Source organism: Salvelinus fontinalis, chromosome 17 (genome assembly GCF_029448725.1).
Source record: "Salvelinus fontinalis isolate EN_2023a chromosome 17, ASM2944872v1, whole genome shotgun sequence".
In the NCBI taxonomy this organism is placed as follows: Eukaryota; Metazoa; Chordata; class Actinopteri; order Salmoniformes; family Salmonidae; genus Salvelinus; species Salvelinus fontinalis.
This window is the reverse complement of record NC_074681.1, coordinates 34783158-34807612: the sequence shown is the minus strand read 5'-3', so window position 1 is coordinate 34807612 and position 24455 is coordinate 34783158. Positions and strand designations below refer to the sequence as shown.

General features: G+C 43.8%; 1 protein-coding gene across 8 annotated transcripts in view; it reads right to left on the bottom strand.

Moving 5' to 3' along the window:
- Nucleotides 1-484: 484 nt before the first annotated feature.
- Nucleotides 485-24455, bottom strand: part of LOC129814206 (GRB10-interacting GYF protein 2-like) — a 33407-nt gene continuing 9436 nt past the window's right edge. For all 8 annotated transcript variants that reach the window (XM_055867160.1, XM_055867162.1, XM_055867163.1 and 5 more), the window contains 16 exons: nucleotides 24194-24432; nucleotides 14753-14897; nucleotides 14256-14422; nucleotides 13676-13917; nucleotides 13051-13184; nucleotides 12770-12870; nucleotides 12229-12390; nucleotides 11851-12003; nucleotides 8488-8838; nucleotides 8063-8194; nucleotides 7538-7783; nucleotides 6595-6824; nucleotides 5313-5452; nucleotides 4901-5103; nucleotides 1646-1796; nucleotides 485-1445 (listed from right to left, as the gene is read on the bottom strand). In XM_055867160.1, coding sequence (XP_055723135.1) covers nucleotides 1378-1445; nucleotides 1646-1796; nucleotides 4901-5103; nucleotides 5313-5452; nucleotides 6595-6824; nucleotides 7538-7783; nucleotides 8063-8194; nucleotides 8488-8838; nucleotides 11851-12003; nucleotides 12229-12390; nucleotides 12770-12870; nucleotides 13051-13184; nucleotides 13676-13917; nucleotides 14256-14422; nucleotides 14753-14897; nucleotides 24194-24432 — 2864 coding nt within the window. In that variant the 3' untranslated portion in view covers nucleotides 485-1377. The remainder of the gene's footprint in view (nucleotides 1446-1645; nucleotides 1797-4900; nucleotides 5104-5312; nucleotides 5453-6594; nucleotides 6825-7537; nucleotides 7784-8062; nucleotides 8195-8487; nucleotides 8839-11850; nucleotides 12004-12228; nucleotides 12391-12769; nucleotides 12871-13050; nucleotides 13185-13675; nucleotides 13918-14255; nucleotides 14423-14752; nucleotides 14898-24193; nucleotides 24433-24455) is intronic.

Below are 24455 nucleotides of genomic sequence, written 5' to 3'. Positions count from 1 at the left end.
GGTACGCTGATCCTAGATCTACCTACAGGAAACTTCTACTTGGAGAGGAAGACTCACCATCCCAACACCTTCCCAGGCCTCTCAGTCCATCGTCCCATGCTTTCCAGTTGGTAGACATCATCGATACACTCAGGTATTTTTTCACAAAAGTTCGTATTGGGGGTAGTATTATCTGTGGTACTGGTAAGAGGTTATGGGGGGTCAGGTTGCCACTTGGAGATAGCTATATGTTGTGAGAAGATATGAGCTTTGCTTCACCAGAGGCTGGTTAGAGTAGTATTGGAACGCAATGACTGGGATGAGATAAACACACAACGTTGAATCTTACACAGGATAACAAATTTCCTAAAAAGTGTCAATGTTTTTTTTATCTGTCTACAGTGCATCAGCATCAGAGGGGGTTGGGAGTACAACCATTGTGCAGGCAAGAAGGCAAAATGATACACTTTCATTATTTTGAAGTTGTTCATTCATACAAAAGACAGAAGTGTGAACAGCCCACACAAGAGACTGTTTTATTTCATACCGCAATAGAAAAGTATGACTCCAGTAGTTCATCATTTTCATATATTATAATACAGATGCAGAATTGAAAGTTTATTCTTTAAACAGCCTAGTATTTTACAAGAAATGGATAACTACTTGGAACTTTCGAACATGTCCTTAAAACAGGACATCAGCGGGCACACATCCTTAGCTCCTACAATGCAACCATCATCCACAAACAACTGGCAGAAAACAGGAGGAGAGAAAATTTAACAAAATGGAAGGGGGAGGAAAAACTTTCAATAAATAAAAAACAAAAAAAAAGGTTTAACTGGCAATTTTTTTTCACCGAAAATCCCCCCGCATCTCCACCCTTATGTCCACGCATTAAAAAATTCCATGGGGAGATGATTGCATCAGGAAATGGCCTCTCTTTTTGGGCACTTTCAGACACCAGAGACTAGAAGGGAACTGAACAGCCAACCATAGACGGGGAGAGACATCCACATCCTCCTCATCCCCTTAGCTCTGCTCTCTTCTCCGAGAGAAGTCAGATTTCAATTCATAGATTTTTTTGGTCAGTTCGTTCAATGTTTCATTGCGTGAATGTTCCGTTTGATTGTCTGGCTGCGTCATTAGCCTTCTCCCGGTCTCCCATAGGGCAAAATACTCATTAGGGATGTTTTTTGGGTGGGGGTCCTTTGGCACTGGAAAGCATCCCCAGCTTCCAATGACAAACATTAAATGAACTTAAACAGAACAGAAAGAGGATGCATTTTCAAAAAAGAAAAGTAAAAGGGATTGGGACGGGGAGGTGGGGGACGGGACGCTGGGCGGGTAAAATGACAGCTGTTCAAAACGGATTGAGTCAGTGGCGGCAGAGCAGTCCCTTTAAAAGTCCTCCACCGTCTCTATCTCGCCCATATTCAACCTCTCAGACGCCGCGTTCACAGAAAAACCTGGGGAGAGGAGAGAAGAGGAAAAGTTACGTTAGATTCAATGTCAAACAGTTAAACGATAGAGCACTTCTTATCAACTGATGCTGTGAGTTGCCAGGTAAGGCTGTATCAGTGGTGATATAGGAATTAAGGTGATACAATAACAAATGACTGTTATACTCTTAACTCCTTAAAAAATGCAGAATTGTATTTGTCCTCACCTAGCAGGCTGGGGTCTGCCCGGACCATCTTCTGCTTTTTCTTCTTCTTCCCTGAGGTGACGGTCTCGAAACGTGCCTGCTGCTGGAGGCTTGTGTGGTTCGACTGGTACCGAGTCTGAGAGCCCGTCCCGCTCACGCCCCACACTGAATCCTGGGAAATGGAGTCAGGGGAAATGAGGGGTGAGATAATTACTAACTAGTGGTGTTGCACAGTATACCGGTACCAAAACGTCACAATACATATGATTCCATTTTTTTTTAATACTGTTACCGTTACATATAATAATAGCCATATCTAGGAAAACCAAAGTTCCAAAGGCTGGGCCTAATATAGTGTATAAGAAGTCATACAAGAAGTTTTGTAGTGATTCACATGTTGATGTAAAGAATATTTGCTGGTCTGTGGTGTGTAATGAGGAGCAACCAGACGCTGCACTTTATGAAACTACTTATTCCAGTTACTAATAAGCACGCACCCATTAAGAAAATGACTGTAAAAACTGTTAAATCCCCTTGGATTGATGAGGAATTGAAAAATTGTATGGTTGAGAGGGATGAGGCAAAAGGTATGGCAATTAAGTCTGGCAGCCCAACTGATTGGCAAAAGAACTGCAAATTAAGAAATCATGTGACTAAACTAAATAAAAAGAAATGAAACAAATAAATTATATAAAGAAAGATATTAAAAAGCTTTGGGGCACCTTAAATTACATTTTGGGGGAAAAAAGCCAATTCGGCTCCTTCATTTATTGAATCAGATGACACTCAAAAAGCACAGCACTTACACAAATGACTGATGATTGTCTGAGAGAAATTGATAAAATGATTGTGGGGGCTGTCTTGTTAGACAGTGCAGCTTTTGACATTATTGATCATAGTCTGCTGCTGGAGAAACTTGTGTTATGGCTTTACACCCCCTGCTATATTGTGGATAAAGAAATAATTGTCTAACAGAACACAGAGGTTTTCTTTAATGGAAGCCTATCAAATATAATCCAGTTAGAATCAGGAATTCCCCAGGTTAGCTGTTTAGGCCCCTTGCATTTTTCACTAATGACAAGCCACTGAGTAAAGCCAGAGTTTCTATGTATGCGGATAACTCAACACTATACACGTCAGCTACTACAGCGACTGAAACGACTGCAACACTCAACAAAGAGCTGCAGTTAGTTTCAAAGTGGGTGGCAAGGAATAAGTTAGCCCTAAATATTTCTAAAACTAAAAGCTTGTATTTGGAACAAAACATTCACTAAACCTCAACTAAATCTTGTAATAAATAATGTGGAAATTGAGCAAGTTGAGACGACTAAACTGCTTGGAGTAACACTAGATTGTAAACTGTCCCGGTCAAAACATATTGATGCAGTAGTAGTTAAGATGGGAAAAAGTCTGTAATAAAGCGATGCTCTGCCTTCTTAACAATACTATCAACAAGGCAGGTCCTGCAGGTCCTAGTTTTGTCACACCTTGACTACTGTTCAGTCGTGTGGTCAGGTGCCACAAAAAAGGACTTAGGAAAATGTCAAAATGGCTCAGAACAGGGCAGCACGGCTGGCCCTTGGATGTACACAGAGAGCTAATATTAATAATATGCAGGCTGAAAGTGGAGGAGAGATTGACTTCATCACTACTTTTATTTATGAGAGGTATTAACAAGTTGAATGCACCGAGCTGCTGGTTTAAACTACTGGAACACTGCTCGGACACCCATGCATACCCCACAAGACATGCCACAAGAGGTTTCTTCACAGTCCAAGTCCAGAATAGACTATGGGAGGCACACAGTACTACATTAGAGCCATGACTACATGGAACTCTATTCCACATCAAGTAACTGATACAAGCAGTAAAATTTGATTTAAAAAACTGATTAAAAAAACACCTTATGGAACAGCGGGGACTGTGAAGCAACATAAACATTGGCACACACACACACGATAACATACACATGGATTTAGTACTATAGATATGTGGTAGTGGTGGAGTAGGGGCCTGAGGGCACACAGTGTGTTGTGAAATCTGTTAATGTGTTGTAATGTTTTAAAATTGTATAAACTGCCTTAATTTTGCTGGACCCCAGGAAGAGTAGCTGCTGCTTTGGCAACACTAGCCTATTTTACACACGGGTCCAATAACTTCCATGCACATATTACGTGTGGCAGCTGTAATCCGCCAGCCGCATGCCCTTCCAGCCCTCACTCACCTGCTTCTCTCTGTCCGCTCTTCATGCACATCTAATCCTTCATCAGATTCGAAAATATCATTTAGCTATGACGGCGAGGGCGGACCCTGATCAGTCTTCTGTGATACATTGGAGCAGCGCGAACATAGTTGATACATTGTATATCATTTCAGCACCAGAGTTGTTGCCAGATAATTGAATGTTTATTCTACCATAAGGCGCCTCCAATGTCGTTTTAGAGAATTTGACAGTATGTCCAACCGGCCTCAAAAGCAGACGATGTGTAATCACGCCAGCCCAGGACCTCCACATCCGAGTATTTCTGTCTGTAATAAAGCCCTTTTGTAGAGGATGAAAACTCACTGATTGGCTGGGCCTGGCGCCCCAATTGACTGATTTCCTTATATGAACTGTAACTCCGCAAAAATGCATGTGGCATTTATATTTGTGTTCAGTATATATTCCTTCCTCCATTCTTCCAGCCAAATCACAGGTAGGCCTTTGCAAATATGAGCAAATTAGCCATTCTATGCCATATTCTATTATAAAGTGAACAGTGTAAAGTAATATGTGTTGTATTGAGTAGAAGTGTGAATATCAGTGACAGGTGTTGTATAGCACATGAGCATAACGTTTAGAAAATGTGAACAAGTGTCAGGGGACGAGGTGAACAGGACGCCAGGCATATCTGAAATGTTTCCCCGGTTGTATCGCGTTACTTGACCTTCTATCGTATCGATAATAAAATGTTACCAACGTGACAACACTAGGAAGTTCAACTATTGGTGGTGGATGAGGTGAGCATCCCCCTACTATTTAAAGCTCTTTGGGTGTTTTGAAAAGCGCAATATAAGTCCAATCGATTATCATACAACAACAAAACGGCAAACCAGGGGAGTTTTCATTAGTGCACATCAAAGCAAAAGGTTTTGCAATGGAAAACAGATTGCAACAAAAAAAAGTTTATTTTGGACAAAATCAGGAAGTTCCTTCTCCGTTTTTGTCTCGTTTGGTTACTAAAAGATAGCTACACCCCAGTTATCCAATGAACTGCTGTGCCATGTTTCTCTCACCTGCTGTCGCTGTTTGAGAGTCGGCTGCTGGTTCTGTGGGGCCTGGGGCTCTTTCTGTTGGTTGGCCTTCTGCTTGGCACGGCGTTCCAGGAACTGCTTGGCAAACTCCTTAGCCTCGGACGTGTCCCCCAAGTAGGCGCGCACGTAGTCGTGCACCTCGTACGGACTGTCCACCTCCTTCAGGAAAGACGCAAATGTCGGGACTAGAGGAAGAGGGTCGGGTGAGTTTTAAAGATGGGGTCACACACAGTCACGGTTACTTTAGGTTCAAGGTATCTTTAGCGTGCGTCTGAATTGACACCTTAACCCTATATAGTGCACTATTTTGGACCAGGGCCCCTAAGGAATAGGGGGTGCCATTTCGGACGCACCTAGGTTGTTGGCGGTGTGTGTGCGTATATAATATACTCACCGTCCAGGTTGTTGGCGGTGTTGAGGGTGTGCAGGGTCTGCTCACACCACTGCATGAAGCAATCCTGCTGGCTCTTATTAACCCCCTGGAACAACTTCAGCAGCTTCTCCTCCTCCTCCACCTTCTTATTGGCCCGACTGCTGCTCACAGTTACCACACATACACACACGATTAGATACACTGGCCCCAAAACTTTAAAGACTTCCTGTTAAACCATCATCCTATTTATAAGTGATTCATCATATTCAGGGATGCAAACTGGTAAGGGCCCGAAAAATGTGAAACTTGTGCAAAGTCCATATGAAGTGCAAGAATATTTGCTTATTTTCAGAGAATAACAAGTACATAATACACATATTTCAAAATAGTGTCCTGTGGTAGGGGGGCGTAGGGCTCCTTGGTCTAGATTGAAAGTTTATCATGACATGCTCCTGTCTCCCCAGACAGGAATACATGAGTATTCAATGCACCTGTATTTGACAAGTTGTTCTATAGAGGTGTATAAGACAAGTAAAACACAAATCCGGTCTCACATCTCTAATACTAATACTATATACTAATACTATAACTATTTTTATGCACTTCAGCACTCAGCTGAGTGCTGAAGCTCATAAAAATAGTTTGTCCTCGGCTGAAACACTCACTACCGAGTTCCAAACTGCCTCTGGAAGCAGCGTCAGCACAATATCTGTTCGTCAGGAGCTTCATGAAATGGGTTTCCATGGCAGAGCAGCCGCACACAAGCCTAAGATCACCATGCACAATGTCAAGCGTAGGCTGGAGTGGTGTAAACCTCGCCGCCATTGGACTTTGGAGCAGTGGAAACGCGTTCTCTGGAGTGATGAATCTCGTTTCACCATTTGGCAGTGTAACGGATAATGCCACTTTATATAAGGTCTACATACCCCATCTCATATGTATATACTGTATTCTATACCATCTACTGCATCTTGCCTACGCCGTTCGGCCATCGCTCATCCATATATTTATGTGTACATACTCTTATTCAAGTAGTTGTTGTGAAACTGTTAGATTAATTGTTAGATATTACTGCATGGTCGGAACTAGAAGCACAAGCATTTCGCTACACTCGCATCTGCTAACCATGTGTACGGGACTAATAAAATTTGATTTGACTAAGTGGAAAATAGGCTTCTCCCCGTAATACCTCAAACTTAAAAAATAGCCATGTGGTAGAGAATTGTCCTGACCACGACCTTTCGAGTCAAGCAGCCAAAATAGACAAGCAGGTGTGAGCTGTAAAAGTGTCCTGAGGTTGTACCTGAGGTTGGCGTTGGCCTTGTTGTTCTTCTGAGCGTTGGGCTTCCTGGTGGGGGGTGGGGCCTGTGGCGGGGGCTGGGCCGCCTCCTTCACCGCCTCGTCCCAGAAGCCCATGTTGGAGTTTGTGCTGTCGCCCCAGATGCTGCTGCTTTCCCCGCCCCAGTTAGGAGCCCCGCCGCCCATGCTGCTGGTTGCCACCGAGCCCCACACTGAGGAACTCAGAGCAGTGGTCTGGGGGAAAAGAGATCCATGTACAAAGCCATGTCATCGTGGAATGCTCTGCTACTAGAGGTTAAAAAACAGATTAAAAAAACATCTGGCATCAGAGTGCCTTTCCTCTATTGAAAGATCTAATTTAACTGTACTGTATATAGGAATATGAATAGTGTGTAAATAATATTTCTGTTGTCTTTCCTATATATAAAACTTATTTTACTTTCATAATTTATTTTATTTTGAATGTAATATCTTATGTTGTTCTTGTCTATTATCGTGTTTGTCATGTATTTGTACGTTTTATGTGGTCCTCAGGAAGAGTAGCTGCTGTATGTACAGTAGCTAATGGGGATCCTAATAAACTTAATTAAAGTAAACCAGTGTCATTACGGCAAATAATGAAGGGAAGTTTTCCAACAGAGTAGTCTGATTTAGAGCAGTGTTTGCCCGACCTCTTCTCCTGGGCCCCCCAGACGTTCAATGTATTCGATTTATTCCAGCCCTAAAACACCTGATTCAGCTTGTCAACTAATCATCAAAGCCCTTGATTAGATGAATCAGGTGTGCTAATCTTTGAAACATCTGGGGGTCCTCAAAGAAAGGTTTGAGAAACACCGTTTTAGACACCACTATCAACACAGTCAAATAAATGACATGGAAGACCTACCCAGAATGAACGCAGACAAATTAAATGAATGAACGAAATAACAAACCAACGAGTGACTCACAGCTCTGTTCTGGGCGCGGTTCTGCTGGGTGACAGTGGGGTGACTGGGCTGCTGGCTCCCACCCCCCTGCTCCTTCCTCTGCTTCACCTGCTGGGCCTCCTCCCTCTGAATCTCCAGCAGGGACTTGGTGGCGGCCGGCTGCTTGGCCACGCTGCCCCAACCTGAGAGCTTGGCCTGAGGCTGTAGGGCCTCCTGCAGGGCCTGCTGCTGCTGGAGCTTTAGGAGCTCTGCTTGCTGGCGCCGCTGCTGCATGGAGGGAGGGGAGAGGGAGAGTGAGATCTACTGCGCTCCTTATAAACATAGCAGGAAAACAAGTTTGGTGATTGACAGGTGATTGAGGTGAGAAAAACTAAAGGTAAAGTTGGGTTGAGAAGGATTTTTAACAATTTAGAGCCTTTTTAAACAATAGATATCTAGTGAAATTGTATTATGCTATCCAAAATGCTGTTAAGCATTGTCCAGATTGGTAGCACTATACTGCAGTGCCTCCGTATCCCTCTACGAACTCAGCCCCTATGCTCACACCTCTTCTCGTGCTTGTCGTTCCCTCTCCTCCTCCACTTTCTGGATCTCAGCAAGCGACAAGGCGTTCTGGGACTGGGAGATGGCTGCTGCCGTGACTGCTGACTGCTGGCCCCACTTAGAGGACGACGGCAGCTACGAGACAGGGAAAAGGGAAAAGGAGCAAAGGTAGTCTGGTAACCAGTACATTTTTCATGCTAAATTACAGGTACCTTAAAACACAGTATTCAGTGATGTTCTGACTTCAAAGTTACTTTGGTAGTTATATATGGTGTGTAGTTTATAAGGTACCTTCACCTGGGCTAGTGTAGTGGTAGGTGTGTATAGTGTGTGCATACTAAGTATGTTACCCTTACCTGTGCTAGTTGTTGCTGCTGCTGCAGTGTAAGGTGTATTTTGTGTTGTGTTAGTTTTATAATATTAGTCACCTTCATCTGGGCTAGCTGTTGCTGCTGCTGTTGCAGCTGCAGTCGGCGGAGCGCCTCCTGCTGCTGTTGCCTCTGTCTGGCTAGCTCCTGCTGCCTCGCCGCCTCCTGCTCCCTCCTCTTCGCTTCCTCCTGCTGTTGCCGTGCCAACGCAACCGCGGCCGCCACCGCCTCCTCCTCCAGCCGCTTCTCCTCCTCGCACCTCCTCAGGGCCTCCAGCTCCTCCTGCATCCGGCGCTCCTCCTCCTGCTTCCGGCGCTCCTCCTCCCGGCGCTGCTCCTCCTGCTGCTTCCGGCGCTCCTCCTCCTGCTGCTTCCGGCGCTCCTCCTCCTGCTGCTTCCGGCGCTCCTCCTCCTGGGGAGAAATGTGGTTGTTAGAACATGGTCAACTTCAGTATTAACATTATGTAGCAATATGCCTTTTAGCCTTAGCAGTATTCACAAAGCAACTAAGAGTAGGAGTACTCATCTAGGATCAGGTCCCCCCTGACCATATTACTTTAAAGGAAAAAAAATCCCCATGACTGAAACTTAAGTCGATCTCCCCTTTCATGCTTTTAGGGAAAAATAATTATTTTGTACAAGCATTAAACTGCAAATGTAACCAATTCCTGTCCCCTTGCTTAGGGAGTACAGATTCCGATGTAGAAGTACAGAGAAACTCAGTTCTGGTAACTTAAAAAAATGTACATTCTACTCCAAAATGAATATAATTTTAGATGGTCAGAATAAATGTTTCACTCTCATGTTGTGAAGAGCCATAGGATGCGTCTCGAGAGGAATATTTATCTGGGCTATACTCGGCCTCGTCTCAGGCTGGTAAGTTGGTGGTTGAAGGTATCCCTCTAGTGGGGGCTGCCCTTTGGCAAAGTGGGTGGGGTTATATCCTGCCTGTTTGGCCCTGTCCGGAGGTATCATCGGATGGGGCCACAGTGTCTCCTGACCCCTCCTGTCTCAGCCTCCAGTATTTATGCTGCAGTAGTTTGTGTCGGGGGGCTAGGGTCAGTCTGTTATATATGTAGTACTTCTCCTGTCTTATCCAGTGTCCTGTGTGAATTTAAGTATGCTCTCTCTCGCTCTCTCTCTCTCTTTCTTTCTTTCTTTCTCTCTCGGAGGACCTGAGCCCTAGGACCATGCCTCAGGACTACCTGCCTCAGGACTACCTGGCACGATGACTCCTTGTTGTCCCCAGTCCACCTGGCCGTGCCGCTGCTCCAGTTTCAACTGTTCTGCCTGCGGCTATGGAACCCTGACCTGTTCACCGGACGTGCTACCTGTCCCAGACCTGCTGTTTTCAACTCTCTAGAGACAGCAGGAGCGGTAGAGATACTCTTCATGATCGGCTATGAAAAGCCAACTGACATTTACTCCTGAGGTGCTAACCTGTTGCACCCTTGACAACTACTGTGATTATTATTATTTGACCATGCTGGTCATTTATGAACATTTGAACATCTTGGCCATGTTCTGTTATAATCTCCACCCTGCACAGCCAGAAGAGGACTGGCCACCCCTCATAGTCTGGTTCCTCTCTAGGTTTCTTCCTAGGTTTTGGCCTTTCTAGGAGTTTTTCCTAGCCACCATGCTTCTACACCTGCATTGCTTGATGTTTGGGGTTTTAGGCTGGGTTTCTGTATAGCACTTTGAGATATCAGCTGATGTAAGAAGGGCTATATAAATACATTTGATTTGAGGTAAATATTTTACAATGGGGTTGTCTGTCTGTTTTAACATTACATGGCAAAAACAGTATAACTGTAAATAAAGTTACATCCTGAGTGATAAAGTACAGGATTTAAATTACTTTGCCAGCAGCAACAGTAGGCTACACACTGCTGTTTGAGTTGAGCGTCGCAGTTTAATTCACTTCTTCTAAACATCGGAGTGTCAGCAACAATCATGCACGTCAGTTCAGTGCACACAGCGTTGAGAGAAAATACAACTTTTGAGAATACATTTATTTAAGAATGTATTTCGTAGAACAGACATGCGTCTGTTTTAAGGCTTTCAGCATGCTTCGCAGCTGAAACAGTTCAGTAGAGTTCATATATACACCACCGGTCAGAAGTTTGGGGTCACTTAGAAAGACATTTTTTATCCATTAAAATAACATCAAATTGATCAGAAATACAGTGTACACATTGTTAATGTTGTAAATGACTATTGTAGCTGGAAACGGCCCATTATCTTTGCGCTGTTCTGTGAAGGGAGTAGTACACAGCGTTTAAGAGCTCTTCAGTTTCTTGGCAATTTCTCACAACTAATAGCCTTCATTTCTCAGAACAAGAATAGACTGACGAGTTTCAGAAGAAAGTTCTTTGTTTCTGGCCATTTTGAGCCTGTACCGAACCAACAAATGCTGATACTCAACCAATCTAAAGAAGGCCAGTTTTATTGCTTCTTTTAATCATCATAACAGTTTTCAGCTGTGCTAACATAACTGCAAAAGGGTTTAATGATCAATTAGCCTTTTAAAATTATAAACTTGGATTAGCTAACACAACGTGCCATTGGAACACAGGAGTGATGGTTGCTGATAATGGGCCTCTGTACGCCCATGTAGATATTCCATTAAAAATCAGCCGTTTCCAGCTACAATAGTCATTTACAATGTATACACTGTATTTCTGATCAATTTGATGTTATTTTAAATGGACAAAAATGTGTTTTCTTTCAAAAACAAGGACATTTCTAAGTGACCCCAAACTTTTGAACGGTAGTGTACATTATAACGACATTTAGTGGCGCTTTTGTTCGTTTTGGACTTCGGTGAGTTTTCCCCACCGGTTGTTAAAAGGCACAAAACATTTTTTCTGGAGGCAAGCTGAAGTTCGGAGCCAAAGTCTACGCCCCTTCATCGGTGATTGGTCAACAGTAGGGATTCTTCAGTAAAGTCTTTGTTGTCATTCAACGAGACGCGACTCGTGCTAAATACTGCACCAAACACCTTAGTCTGGCAATTTTACATCTAACTAAGATCTCTTCGGCAAAAACGGCAAAATGAATGACATATCTTGAGTTACCTTCGATTCATTATGACTATTTTGAGGAAGTGTATTCTGCCAACGGCGTCCCATAATGGACAAACAGTACTATTGACGCTTTTTTCAAGCTACGGTCTTAAAGGATTATGTGAGCAGAGTTCGGCTAGGGACCAGCCGAACTGAAGCATGCTGACGCCTTTTTAGGCCATGTCATCTCCAAACCATTACTGCGGATATACAATGATCTTGAAAATAACCGTCGCAGTGAGGGAGTACTTTTACACGTGATCTAAAAATGAAAACTAATCCTAGATCAGCACTCCTACTTTGAGACGCTTCATGATTATGGGCCCTGATACTGTCTTTATTCTGAAGCCCAGTACCTGTTTATGGAGAAACTCTTCCCTTTGCTTTCGCTCTTCCTCCTCCCTCCTCCTTTCCTCCAGTCTGCGGAGGGCCTCCTCCTGTGCCTGCCGTTCCTCTTCCTCCTTCTGTCTGCGCTGTGCCTCCTGCTCCCGCTGCCTTAACACCTCCTCCTGTGTATAGTAAAAATCCATCAAATGCATTGCATTAAACAGAAAACAAGGCCTATTTCTATTAATTGACCAGCTACTGGGTCAAACTTGCAACTCTAGGCAAACATGTACTGAACATCAACAAAGACTAGGTGTGGTGCAGCTGAAATTCATAACGTTTCATACCAACTTCTCTAAAGCATAGTATTATGACCGTCTTATTTCAGCAGGACCACCCCCCCTAACCTGTTTATGACGTGATAGCTCCTCCTCCAGGCGTTTGCGTTCCGCCTCCTGTCGGGCCCGTAACGCTTCCTCCAGTCTTTTCCTCTCCTTCTCCTCCTCTTCCCTCTTGGCCCTCAGCTCAGCCTCACGCCGCTCCATCTCAAGTAGATGAGGAGGAGAGACCTTCAAAAAGCAAATCACATTGTATCATTTTCATAGCATTGTTTAAAAAGTAGATTCAGCGAGATACTAATTAAAACAGCAATATCGGGCTGATTTCCCAACAACTAAGAGTGTTGAAATCGCAAGGCCAAACTTCACCGCTGTTTTGCTCCGGTAGTTAACACATTGTAGCCGAGGTGAGCTGATACTCTGTGTGACTGTGTGAGCGCAAAGGGTTGAGTCGCACTCATCTCAGTATCTGTGGTGCTGAATCTAGTCTAGCTTTTATGAAAAGTGTTTAAAATGTCCCAATTCCCCCCGCATTGAGCCCAACCCCTGAGCACTACGTCTAGATCTGAAACGAAGGATTGCGTAAGTATAGACAATACAGTGCGCTTACCTTAGCAGTCTTGCTCTTCTCCAGCTGTTGCATCTGTTCTATGGTGGGGGCCTGGGCCATGGAGTCTATGGGCAGATCCCACACACTGCTGCCCTCCCACGCTACACAGGACACAAAACAGACAGTCAGGCCAGATGGCCATTATAGATCATACGATTGAGGTTTCTCTTCTTTTTGTAAATTGAGGTTCAGATCCTCAAACTACCAAAAGCTCTATATGCTATAAAACATCAGCCAAAACAAATTCTGTGCAAGTTCCTGTGTTCTGGGTTGAGACGTACCACTTGGGGCAGGTTGCTGGATGTTTGGTGTGCAAGAGACCTGAGAGGTGGGGTGCTGCATTTCCCACACAGAACCCTGGGAGTCTGGTACAGACATGGACCGCGTCACCGGAGGTAAGAGATTCTCGGATGTTCTAGACAGGGAGACCGACACAGAAACAAGTTACATTACCAACATTAATATGAACAACATTGCATTATCTGTAAGTGTGATGTCATCTTGAGGGGGGGCATTGAGGTATTGCTGTGTGGTGTGTGTTCTACAAAATGACGTTTCACCTAACTACAGATCTCGGATCAGTTTCCTCTCCCCCAATTCTAAACTTAACCATTAGTGGGGAAAATGCTATACTGACCCAAGATTAGTGTCTAGGGGCAACTTCACCCTACTTGTGTTAATGTGTGCCTGACATGTTCTCGGACACTGGGATTACTGTAGATGTGTGTGTGTGTGTGTGTGTGTGTGTGTGTGTGTGTGCTTACGTACAGTATGCCCCGCTGACCTCATCTTAAGGGCCGGGTACTGCAGTAGAGGTGTGTGTGTGCTTAGGTACAGTATGCCCCGCTGACCTCATCTTAAGGGCCGGGTACTGCAGTAGAGGTGTGTGCGCACGGGTACGCTTACGTGTGTTCCTCTGACCTCATCTTGAGGGCCTGGTATTGCTGGAGGAGCAGGTTGATCTGCTGCTGCTGTTGCTGCTGCTGCTGGTGTGGTGCTGAGCTGAGGGCCTGGGCTTTCTGCTGGGCCAGGGCCTGGGCGTACTGCTGCCTCAACAGGTACTGGTACTGCAGCTGCTGCAGCTGGTACAGGTTGAGGGCAGTCAGCTCCTGCTGCAGTTTCAGACGCTCCTGGTCCCCAGCGTCACCCTGTGAACACAGACGGCGAGTTAGACATGGGGATCGGCAGGCGGACGACCACCTTGGATGCGTTCAACATGGCACAATGTTGTGGAGCGCAATACATGTACAGCTAACACGCCTCTGACTTGTAGAATAAATAATTGTAACATTCACAACATTTTCCTTCTGAAGTGCAGGCGGCCAACACAAACTTGCTTTGTCTTAACAATGAGTAGACTAAAGTGGTCGAGGGTGAGTACGAATAATTTTGAATTGCCTATGGAATTAACAAGATTATTTGACAATATTTAAAAGGAGGAGCGAATGCTAGAATGCTCGATGGAGCTCAGGTGTGTGATGGTTACCAGTAAGGGTGGCGGTGCTGGTCCAGGGGCGAAGGGGACCCTGCCCCACATTTTGATGATCTCCCCCAGGGGTTGGAAGACCTCGTCACAGCCTCTCTTCACCAGCAGGGTCATGGTGAAGTAGCCTGCCTGGAACCACTCTGTCATCTCCGGGTTACTGAACGGACCTGGAGAGGGGGAGATAATTACATTTGACAATGTCACTTTTACATGTGTCCATTAAAAAATATATTTTAAGAAATTAAGTTGCTCTGAATCTGACTATTTGAAATTATATTCCTTGGCTGTACAACCCCTTCGAATCACAGATTAATAATTTACTTCAGAACAGGAAATACAGGTGTATGCACTCTGAGCAGTCCGTGCCATTGATAACAGATGAAGAACCCAGTCTCTCTCCAGCAGTGGTTGACTAGTTGAAATGATACTGGTTGCAGAGCACGCAGATTTCCATTCAAAGAAGCCCCCCCTCCCTTCATTCTCTCCCTCTGTCTTACCCTGCATCTCTCCCTGGGGGTCTTTATAGAACCACTTCAGAGCAGCCTCGTGTGTGAGCGGCAGGCCAGCTGGTTTGGGTGCTGAGCTCTTGGCAGTCAGCCGGTCGTCACTGTCCTGTAGATACGCCACCATCTTCTCTGCTTCCTTCACAAGTAGAGAAAGTGAAAACAGGAAGTGAGAGAGATGGGGGTGAACGTAGACACCTTTATTGTACATTCAAGGGGTACAAGTAGAGCAGGGCTCGACATAATTAACACTAGTCCGGAACAATTGAAACAAATTGTTGGACAAGTAGAATATAGATTTAAGTTATATACACTGCTCAAAAAAATAAAGGGAACACTAAAATAACACATCCTAGAACTGAATGAATGAAATATTCTTATTAAATACTTTTTTCTTTACATAGTTGAATGTGCTGACAACAAAAATCACACAAAAATGATCAATGGAAATAAAATTTATCAACCCATGGAGGTCTGGATTTGGAGTCACACTCTAAATTAAAGTGGAAAACCACACTACAGGCTGATCCAACTTTGATGTAATGTCCTTAAAACAAGTCAAAATGAGGCTCAGTAGTGTGTGTGGACTCCACGTGCCTGTATGACCTCCCTACAACGCCTGGGCATGCTCCTGATGAGGTGGCGGATGGTCTCCTGAGGGATCTCCTCCCAGACCTGGACTAAAGCATCCGCCAACTCCTGGACAGTCTGTGGTGCAACGTGGCGTTGGTGGATGGAGCGAGACATGATGTCCTAGATGTGCTCAATTGGATTCAGGTCTGGGGAACGGGTGGGCCAGTCCATAGCATCAATGCCTTCCTCTTGCAGGAACTGCTGACACACTCCAGCCACATGAGGTCTAGCATTGTCTTGCATTAGGAGGAACCCAGGGCCAACCGCACCAGCATATGGTCTCACAAGGGGTCTGAGGATCTCATCTCGGTACCTAAGGGCAGTCAGGCTACCTCTGGCGAGCACATGGAGGGCTGTGCGGCCCCCAAAGAAAAGCCACCCCACACCATGACTGACCCACCACCAAATCGGTCATGCTGGAGGATGTTGCAGGCAGCAGAACGTTCTCCACGGCGTCTCCAGACTCTGTCACGTCTGTCACGTGCTCAGTGTGAACCTGCTTTCATCTGTGAAGAGCACAGGGCGCCAGTGGCGAATTTGCCAATCTTGGTGTTCTCTGGCAAATGCCAAACGTCCTGCACGGTGTTGGGCTGTAAGCACAACCCCCACCTGTGGACGTCGGGCCCTCATACCACCCTCATGGAGTCTGTTTCTGACCGTTTGAGCAGACACATGCACATTTGTGGCCTGCTGGAGGTCATTTTGCAGGGCTCTGGCAGTGCTCCTCCTTGCACAAAGGCGGAGGTAGCGGTCCTGCTGCTGGGTTGTTGCCCTCCTCCGGCCTCCTCCACGTCTCCTGATGTACTGGCCTGTCTCCTGGTAGCGCCTCCATGCTCTGGACACTACGCTGACAGACACAGCAAACCTTCTTGCCACAGCTCGATATTGGATGTGCCATCCTGGATGAGCTGCACTACCTGAGCCACTTGTGTGGGTTGTAGACTCCGTCTCATGCTACCACTAGAGTGAAAGCACCGCCAGCATTCAAAAGTGACCAAAACATCAGCCAGGAAGCATAGGAACTGAGAAGTGGTCTGTGGTCACCACCTGCAGAACCACTCCTTTATTGGGGGTGTCTTGCTAATTGCCTATAATTTCCACCTTTTGTCTATTCCATTTGCACAACAGCATGTGCAATTTATTGTCAATTAGTGTTGCTTCCTAAGTGGACAGTTTGATTTCACAGAAGTGTGATTGACTTGGAGTTACATTGTGTTGTTTAAGTGTTCCCTTTATTTTTTTGAGCAGTGTCATATATATATATATATATATATATATATATATATATATATATATATATATATATATATATATATATATATATATATATATATATAAATAAAACTACTTTGATCAGAGTTGTATCAAAATGTGTCCTCCAAATGCAATGTGCTGTGCACTGTTCTCCCAATCTCTGCAGAGCGCATCAGAGTAGAATCATGTATTGTATCTACAGGCACCGCTTAGGCCAGAGAAAAAAATATTGTAATGATGCTATTCTGTAGTCCAGGGGTATTCAACTGTTACCCTACGAGGTCCGGAACCTACTTGTTTTCAGTTCTACCTGATAATTAATTGCACACACGCCACCTGGTGTCCCAGGTCTAACAACGGTGAACAATGAAAAAAATGCGGTGGAACTGGCTTCTAAATCCAGAGTGGAGATTGAGGGCTGTAGTCTATGTAATAGTTTAAAAACCAGATTAGATCCCGAAGATGTTAATAAGCTATTTTGTTTAATTATCACACGCACGTATAGCCTAGTTTGAGGGGAACGTCAACTGTATGGCGTCAAGAGAGTGCAACTCCTCATATAGCCGATTGCTGCGTGGAAAGCAATGTGTTCAAGTAAGTCCAGTCACTGCGCAACATTCCTAAATGCAATCTCGGGAAGAGGCCGCCATCACTTGAAAAGAACGGGATCCCAGCTTTCCAGTGCTGTATGATTTATTTCTCAACTCCAAATACTGAGCAATTGGCAGCGTTTCACAACTCAATGTCTGGCACATCGTCCATTCGCCATTCGACTGAATAAAGGGTAGGCCTATATCCACTGTAAAATTCACACAATTACACCATTTATAAATACAATTATTATTTTTTAATCACAATTTTATTAGTGTCAGTGGTATTTATTTTTAAGCACATTAAAAACTAGCAACAAGTTCATATTTAGTGTTTGATCAAGCTTAGGGGTTCCCAAACTTTTTCACTTGCGGCTCCCCTTCCAGCATGGGAACACTCCAGAGAACCCCCTGCGCGTGGGCCCACGCACCATGTCTATTTCTATGGTCACAGGCACTGTTCATGATACAAACTGTTAACACCCCTCTTGGTGGTGGAGAGAATTTTGCTGGGTTAAAGCTTATTTCCTGCAATTGTACCCATTTTGTCATGGGGTGCAAAGAAAATGTTGCCGTTTTAAAGCATTCTATACATTTGGCCATGTCTAATATGATTTCATGTAATTTGAGTGACAAAAAAAAAGACAATATCTAAAACCTTAACGTTAGCTGATATGGGCTAGTTGATCTGACAAGTTATAAATAGAAGTTTGTTGTCATAAGCACATCCTTAAAAACATAGGTGCTGGGATAATTAAGAACACTAGTATAGAACAAGGCCCGCACACTGTTAAAGCTCCTAATACACGGCTTTATTGAAAACGTTTCGACCCGAAACGGATCTTCGTCAGGTCAAACAAACAAACTTTGCTTACATCCCGAAATACACACATTTCACCTCACATGACCATTACGCACATGACGCATGGTGGATGCAAAAACAATGTATATCTCCAATAATTTGATATCAATGAGATGGGCACATATAGTAGTGACAGAAAATAATATATATTTACAAAATGACCAAGTAAGAGACCTGGAAGGTTATAAACAGCTCTCAAAAGGTATGCAATGACTGACATGACAAGAGGAACTGATGATGCAGAACCCAATTTCGAATGTGATCGTAGAAAGCACAAGGTGCACAACTTCCAAGAGTAAGTTTAAAGCCAGACTGAGACCCCTCCTGGAGGGACGTGCCCCACGGTTAGGGGAACAGCGATGTAGCTAATGATTAGCCCATTGGGGTAAACAATGCAGAGGAGCAACACCATGCTTAAGCCATGTAGCCACTACGATGTATCAGGATACACGTGATAGGCTAATGCTTATTGCTAAAAGAGCACACCTGCCTGATAATATGGACCATGTATATAGACCCTAAATATATTACTTTCATCAATACAGTGCATTTGGAAAGTATTCAGACACCTTCACTTATACCACATTGTTACGGTAAAGGCATATTCTAAAATGGATTAAATAGTTTTTTCCCCCTCATCAATCTACACACAACACCCCATAAAGCAAAAACAGGTTTCTAACTTAAATATCACAATTACATAAGTATTCAGACCCTTTTTTCAGTACTTTGCTGAAGCACCTTTGGCAGCGATTACAGCCTTGAGTCTTATTGGGTATGATGCTACAAGCTTGGCACTAGAGGTCGCCCGATTAATCGGAATGGCCGATTAATTAGGGCCGATTTCAAGTTTTCATAACAATTGGAAATAGTTTTTTTAGGACACCGATTTGGCAGATTTATAAAAAAGAAAAAAAGAAATTACACCTTTATTTAACTAGGCAAGTCAGCTCATTAAGAACATATTCTTATTTTCAATGACGGCATAGGAACGGTGTGTTAACTGCCTTGTTCAGGCGCAGAACGACAGATTTTTACCTTGTCAGCTCAGGGATTCGTTTTTGCAACCTTCCGGTTACTAGTCCAATGCTCTAACCACCTGCCTTACATTGCAAACCACGAGGAGCCTGCCTGGCAGGCTGACTACCTGTTACGCGAGGGCAGCAAGAAGCCAAGGTAAGTTGCTAGCTAGCGTTAAACTTATAAAAAACAATCAATCTTCACATAATCACTAGTTAACTACACATGGTTGATGATATTACTAGTTTATCTAGCGTGTCCTGCGTTCCATATAATCAATGCAGTGCCTGTTAATTTCTCATCGAATCACAGCCTACTTCGCCAAACGGGTGATGATTTAGCACTGTCGTTGCACCAAACCTAACCATAAACATCAATGACTTTCTTTAAAATCGATACACAAGTACACATTTTTAAACCTGCATATTTAGTTAATATTGCCTGCTAACATGAATTTCTTATTAGGGAATTTGTGTCACTTCTCTTGCGTTCGGTGCAAGCAGTCAGGGTAAGTGCAGCAGTTTGGGCCGCCTGGCTCGTTGCGAACTGTGTGAAGTCCATTTATTCCTAACAAAGACCGTAATTAATTTGCCAGAATTGTACATAATTATGACATAACATTGAAGGTTGTACAATGTAACAGGAATATTTAGACTTAGGGATGCCACCCGTTAGATAAAATACGAAACAGTTCCGTATTTCACTGAAAGAATAAACGTTTTGTTTTCAAAATTATAGTTTCCGGATTTGACCATATTAATGATCAAAGGCTCGTATTGCTGTGTGTTATTATTTTATAATTAAGTCTATGATTTGATATTAGATAGAGCAGTCTGACTGAGCGATGGTAGGCAGCAGCAGACTCGTAAGCATTCATTCAAACAGCCCTTTCGTGCGTTTGCCAGCAGCTCTTCGCAATGCTTCAAGCATTGAGATGTTTATGACTTCAAGCCTATCAACTCCCGAGATTAGGCTGGTGTAACCGATGTGAAATGGCTAGCTAGTTAGCGGGGTGCGCGCTAATAGCATTTCAAACGTCACTTGCTCTGAGACTTGGAGTAGTTGTTCCCCCTTGCGGCTTTTGTGGAGCGATGGGAAACGATGCTTCGAGGGTGGCTATTGTCGATGTGCTCCTGGTTCGAGCCCAGGTAGGGGCGAGGAGAGGGACGGAAGCTATACCGTTACACTGGCAATACTAAAGTCCCTATAAGAACATCCAATAGTCAAATGTATATAAAATACAAATGGTATAGAGAGAAATAGTCCTATAATTCCTATTATAACTACAACCTTAAACTTCTTACCTGGGACTATTGAAGACTCATGTTAAAAGGAACCACCAGCTTTCATATGTTCTCATGTTCTGAGCAAGGAACTTAAACGTTAGCTTTTTTACATGGCACATATTGCACTTTTACTTTCTTCTCCAACACTTTGTTTTTGCATTATTTTAACCAAATTGAACATGTTTCATTATTTATTTGAGGCTAAATTGATTTTATTGATGTATTATATTACCTGTAAGTTAAAATAAGTGTTCATTCAGTATTGTTGTAATTGTCATTATTACAAATTTAAAAAAAATTAAAAAAGAATTGGCCGATTAGTCTGTTTCGGCTTTTTTTGGTCCTCCAATAACCGGTATCAGTATCGGCGTTGAAAAATCATAATCGGTCGACCTCTACTTGGCACACCACGACTCCAACACCATCATTGAATTTGCCTATGACAACAGTGGTAGGCCTGATCACCGACAACAACGAGACAGCCTACAGTGAGGAGGTCAGAGATCTGGCCGTGTGGTGCCAGGACAACAACCTCTCCCTCAATGTGATCAAGACAAAGGAGATGATTGTGGACTACAGGAAAAAGGAGGACCGAGCACGCCCCATTCTCATCGTCGGGGCTGTAGTGGAGCAGGTTGAGAGCTTCAAGTTCCTTGGTGTCCACATTACCAACAAACTAACATGGTCCAAGCACACCATGACAGTCATGAAGCGGGCACGACAAAACTTATTCCCCCTCAGGAGACTGAATAGATTTGGTATGGGTCCTCAGATCCTCAAAAGGTTCTACAGCTGCACCATCGAGAGCATCCTGACTGGTTGCATCACTGCCTGGTATGGCAACTGCTCAGCCTCCGACAGCAAGGCACTACAGAGGGTAGTGCGAAAGGCCCAGTACATCACTGGGGCCAAGCTTCCTGCCATCCAGGACCTCTACACCAAGCAGTGTCAGAGGAAGGCCCTAAAAATTGTCAAAGACTCCAGCCACCCTAGTCATAGATTGTTCTGCCTGCTACCACACGGCAAGCGGTACCGGAGCGCCAAATGTAGGTCCAAGAGGCTTCTAAACAGCTTCTATCCCCAAGCCATAAGACTCCTGAACATCTAGTCAATTGGCTACCCAGACTATTTGCATCCCCCCTCCCCACTGCCACTCTCTGTTGTCATCTATGCATAGTCTCTTTAATTAACTCTACCTACATGTACATACTACCTCAACTAACCGGTGGCCCCGCACATTGTACCGGCACCCCCCCCATATGTATGTATGTTTTTTTTTTTTTTTACTGCTCCCCTTTAATTACTTGTTACTTTAATCTCCATTTCTTATCCGTATGTTTTGAAACTGCACTGTTGGTTAGGGGCTCGTAAGTAAGCATTTCACTGTATGGTCCATACCGGTTGTATTCGGCCCATGTGACTAATACAATTTGGAGAGTTTTTCCCAATCTTCTCTTCAGATCCTCTCAAGCTCAGTCAGGTTGGATCGGGAGCACCGCTGCACAGCAATTTTCAGGTCTCTCCAGAGATGTCTGATCGGGTTCAAGTCTGGGCTCTGGCTGAGCCACTCAAGGACATTCAGACTTGTCCCAAAGTCACTCCTGCATTGTCTTGGCTGTGTGCTTAGGGTCATTGTCCTGCTGGAAGGTGAACCTTTGCCCCGGTCTGAGGTCCTGAGCACTGTGGAGCAGGTTTTCATCCAGGATCTCTCTGTACTTTGCTCTGTTCATCTTTCCTCCAGATGTGACGCTTGGCATTCAGGCCAAAGAGTTCAAATCTCGGTTTCATCAGACAAGAGAATCTGGTTCGTCATGGTCTGAGAGTCGTTTAGGTGCCTTTTACCAAACTCCAAAATGGGCTGTCATGTGCCTTCTACTAAAGAGTGGCTTTTACTGAGGAGTGACTTCCATCTGACCACTCTACCATAAACCTCATGGCTTGGTTTTTGCTCTGACATGCACTGTCAACTGTGGGACCTTAAGTAGACAGGTGTGCCTTTCCAAATCATGTCCAATCAATTGAATTTACCACAGGTGGACTCCAATCAAGTTGTAGAAACATCTCAAGAATGATCAATGGAAACAGGATGCACCCGAGCTCAATTTCGAGTCTCAGCAAAATGTCTGAATACTAATGCAAATAAGGTTTTTTTTTTATTAATACATTTGCAAAAATTTCTAAAAACCTGTATTGGTGGTATTGTGTGTAGATTGATGAAAAATTACATTTATTTTAGAATAACGTAACAAAACGTGGAAAAGGTGAACGGGTCTAAAATACTTTACGAATGCACTGTAAATATGCTATTGGAACTGACCCATATAGAGTATGCTTCCTTAGTGTCCTTCATATTTCTTATTTCTTGTAGGGTTTTTCGGAGTATTACATTGTTATTGATTATTGCATTTGTTTGGTAATTATAATGTTTACATCCTCCAGGAAAGCTACTGGGTGGGCAGGCTTTTGTTTGTGCCCCACTCATTGTTTTTTAAGCAGCAGCTCAACATGACCTTGATAAGCGGACTCTGGTGTTTGAGCAGGGCTGTATCCAAAGCCTGTACACCTAGTAGCTCTCCAGATGGCTTGACCACGTGTTTTATACATTTGCCTAACATTGCAATTATTTTACATAATGGGGGTAAAGCTCCTTGCTTAAGGGCACAACAGCAGGAGATTGTACCTGGGATCCCAAAATGTTTGTCTAGTCCTGTAGAGCTTCATGATAGTATACAGTATCACAAAACAAACACCACTAGCTCAGCTTATCCAAGAGGAATATACAGAATGACAATAAGGTGCTTTCGATTTCATTACAATTCATATTCTTGACGTGTTTCAGAAGTGAACCCACACTGCACTTTTCATATCCAGAGATGCTCCAATTTCAGTTTCACCAAAGCCAGCTTGTTAACTTTCAGTACCCTGCTCAACACGCAGCTCTGCAACCAACTAACTCCTACTAGAAACCTTCATTAGCTTTCCATTTACTCGTCCAGTCATTTCTTTCGTCAACATTTAGAAAGTCCGGATGGAAAGTAGATGTGACAATTGGCTGCCACGGTGAGTTTCCATTGAACTGTCATGTAGATCAAAACAGTTGGACGTAATGTCACACCTAAAATAAAAATATATGCTAAAATGTTTTTGAATTTAAATAAAAATGAAGTGGTTGAAGTGTTTCCATTATCCATATAGACAAATTGTTTATTAATAAAGTGACAGCCTATATGCCCTGCCCACCCATCTGTTTCATGTCTCAAGTAGCCTGCAAAAGCCAGCATGGATAGAATGCAGGAATTTACTAATATTTGCCATACCTTATTCTAAATAATTCCCATATGCCTACTTATTATGGCCAGAGTCTGTGCCATAGTGTAACTTGCATTCATAGTAGAGATCTCAAACAATTTGATGGTCAAACTTCAAATTGCAATTCAAAGCAATTCAGGCATTCTTGAAAGTCATGATAATCATCGTCTAAACATTATTACAGTTTAAATCGATTTTGCAAGCAATAGGCTTTTATAATTACATGTGTGGTGGAGCTTTATAGTTATGTGATAACATCACGTGCCCCGCTTACCTTCAACATTATTCACCAATCAATTTGTTAGAAAAACACAATTTCTATCATTTATGCAATAAACTTAGACAAAAGAAATGATTCTTCTGAAAAATAATCCTACGTCTGCCGTGTCCATTACAAATGCCGCAATAATTTTACTTGCTGCACAGCTTTTGTCAAATAAACCTGGGTCAATAACAACCTGCCTACTGTCTGTCTACTTACCTGTTCAAAGTGCTTCAGTCTCTCATCTTCAACCATGGTGTGGTGTGGCGGCATGACCGTGGGCCTTCCAATAGGAGCCATGAGGCCCGTGCTGGGGGCCATAATGTTGGGGGTCATGATAGACGTACTCTGAGCCATGAGGCTGGTGCTGAAGGGCAGCGGGACGGGCATAGCCACGGGCATGTCCGGGGGCTTCTGCTGCATCTGGATGGTGGACGACGTGCCCGACACTGGAGACACTGGACAGGACAGAGGGTGTAGG